This window comes from Galeopterus variegatus, unplaced genomic scaffold (assembly GCF_000696425.1).
Source record: "Galeopterus variegatus unplaced genomic scaffold, G_variegatus-3.0.2 Scaffold1983, whole genome shotgun sequence".
Classification (NCBI taxonomy): Eukaryota; Metazoa; Chordata; class Mammalia; order Dermoptera; family Cynocephalidae; genus Galeopterus; species Galeopterus variegatus.
Genome location: NW_007728094.1, coordinates 28,218 through 30,910, shown reverse-complemented (window position 1 = coordinate 30,910; position 2,693 = coordinate 28,218). Strand labels below are relative to the sequence as shown.

Here is a 2,693-nt window from a genome sequence, read left to right as displayed (position 1 = left end):
TTGGGGCTGTATTTTAAAACTTCCACAGTAATGGAGATGTTACATTTTCTCATTCCATCCTAAAAGATAGGAATTTATCTTGTAGGATCTCTTTTTTATCACCTGTTGTTGAAAATGGGATTATTTAGTGATTCATCCATGGTCACATATTTCGTTGATGTTGGGGTTTGACCCTGAAACCAGCATGGATCTGAAGTCAATCCTGCTGATTCTATCTTTTAATAGCTATGTTCGCTTTCCATGCCTACTGACATTTCCAGAGTTAAGGCCACCATCACTCCATAATGTACTTGGGACAACCTCCCAACCTGGCCTTCCTGCCTCCTGTCTTGTTCTTCTCCAAACCTGCCTCTTCTGAAGGGCAAAAATCTCCTCTGCTTAGAACTCTTCGAGACTCTCTGTTGCCCTTGTACTGAAGCCCAGCTCCATCTTTTCCCGTAACTTGGTGACAAGCCCTTTGTGATGCTGTCCTAGCCTACTCTTCAGGCTCAACAACAGTCATTTTCCCTCCACACTCTATTCCAGGAGAAGACAACATTTAAATTTTCCCCCTAATATTCGTCCAGCCCAACACGATGCTAAGTGTTTAAGAGGGATTATCTTGTTTAAATACTCACAACTCAGTTAGGTTCTCTTATATTTGAAGCCAGGTGTGCTTGATCAGGACACCAAGCTCTTAACCTCTGTGGTAAACTGAGTCTACTTGAAGGTTTTCAAATACGTAATGTCCTCTCTGGTGTCTGGGATTTTATACTCACTATGTTTTCTCTGCTTCTCTATTGCTTATCTCACTAGTTTATACATCTTTTTCAGGTTCCAGCTTTAGGCAGGCCTTCCTCCAGAAAAATGTCTCAAGACTAGTTGAGCTTCCCTGCTATTTCTTCCCACAATATCCTGTCTTATTTCTATCCAGCATCTTTTATTTTATACTGAAATTTTCTGTGCCCTTCTCAGACTGTAAATTCTCTGAGGATGGAGACGGTGTCTTGAGTACACTCTCCTCCTCTGAAGTGACCGGTATTTTAGCCCAACCTCCTCATATTATCCATGAAGCTATGAGTCTACTGAGCTCTCACCCCCACATATGCAGCCCTATACCCAAAACTGGACCCAGGTGACAGAGTTCATCATGGTGGGCTTTGCTGGGGTGCATGAAGCACACCTCCTCTTCTTCACACTCTTCCTCACCATGTACGTGTTCACGGTGGTGGAGAACGTGGCCATCATCTTAGTGGTGGGCTTGGACCAGCGGCTACGGAGACCCATGTACTTCTTCCTGACTCACTTGTCCTGCCTTGAAATCTTGTACACCTCAGTCACGGTGCCCAAGATGCTGGCTGGTCTTATTGGGGTGGATGGGGGCAAGAATATCTCCTTCACTGGCTGCCTGTCCCAGCTCTTCATCTTCACCTTCCTTGGGGCAACTGAGTGTTTCCTACTGGCCGCCATGGCTTATGACCGCTACGTGGCCATTTGCATGCCTCTTCGCTATGGGGCTTTGGTGTCCTGGGGCACCTGCATCCGTCTGGCAGCTGCTTGTTGGCTGGTAGGCTTCCTCACACCCACGTTACCCATCTACCTCATGTCTCAGCTGACATTTTGCGGCCCTAACATCATCAACCACTTCTTCTGTGATGCTTCACCCCTGCTAGCCTTGTCCTGCTCGGATGTCGCCCTGAAGGAGACAGTGGATTTCATGGTATCTCTGGCTGTGCTCCTGGTCTCCTCTGTGGTCATCGCTGTGTCCTACAGCAACATCCTCTGGACACTGCTGCACATCCGCTTGGCTGCCGAGCGCCGGAAGGCCTTCTCCACTTGTGCAGCTCACCTGACTGTGGTGAGCCTCTTCTATGGCACTCTTTTCTTTATGTATGTTCGGACCAAGGTGGCCTCCTCCATCAACTTCAACAAGGTGGTATCCGTCTTCTACTCCATTGTCACGCCAATGCTCAACCCCCTCATCTACAGTCTTCGGAACAAGGAGGTGAAGGGAGCTCTGGGCCGAGCCTTTTCCCTCAAATCTTTGAAGGAACAGTGAGGAGGCATGTGGAGGGACCCAGTTCAATGTCAGGAACTCTATAATTTATCCTCTGATCCTTTTCTTCTAGGGCTGGAGCAGGCCCCAGCCTCAGAGGAAGTTTGCACCGCATACTTGCTGGCTGAATTTCCAGAAATAGGAGTACACTTGTCTAGCACAATATAAGATAAGCATAGAGGCTAGCTTAGCATGTATTTCTCCAAGTTCCCTCTTTTCCATGGTTATGTGATATTTGAACCTTGGTTATGGGCAGGATGACATTATTTACATAAGTGTGGAGCTGTTTTCCAATCTGCAGCTTTTGTCTAGCTATGAGACTTGTACTATCAAGACCCTGAGAAGCCAAGGAAGACATTGATCAACATATGCTGATTTCATCATGAGCCAACAAAAATCCAGTATGACCCCCAGGCCCTACTCTCAAAATTTACCATATAAATGCTTATGATTCTAAGCCTTTGGGGAGTTCAGGTCTCTACAGCATTAGCTGGCCTGTTCTCCTTGGTTGCTGACCTCCAATAAGTACTAATCTTTCTTGTTGCAATTCTTGGTGTGCAGATGTATTAGCTGGGTTGTGTATGCACAGGCGAACTCCTTTTGGTCCGATAACACCAGTTTCCTTGTCTTGAACATTTGAAAGAAGAGTGGCAAGGAC

General features: G+C 46.6%; 1 protein-coding gene across 1 annotated transcript; it reads left to right on the top strand.

The window, feature by feature from the left end:
* The first annotated feature begins 1,070 nt into the window (after positions 1-1,070).
* LOC103596314 (olfactory receptor 6Q1) lies at positions 1,071-2,056 on the top strand. Its single transcript, XM_008579917.1, has one exon. It carries the CDS (start codon positions 1,085-1,087, stop codon positions 2,036-2,038), a length of 954 nt encoding a protein of 317 aa, XP_008578139.1. The 5' UTR covers positions 1,071-1,084; the 3' UTR covers positions 2,039-2,056.
* Positions 2,057-2,693: the final 637 nt, after the last annotated feature.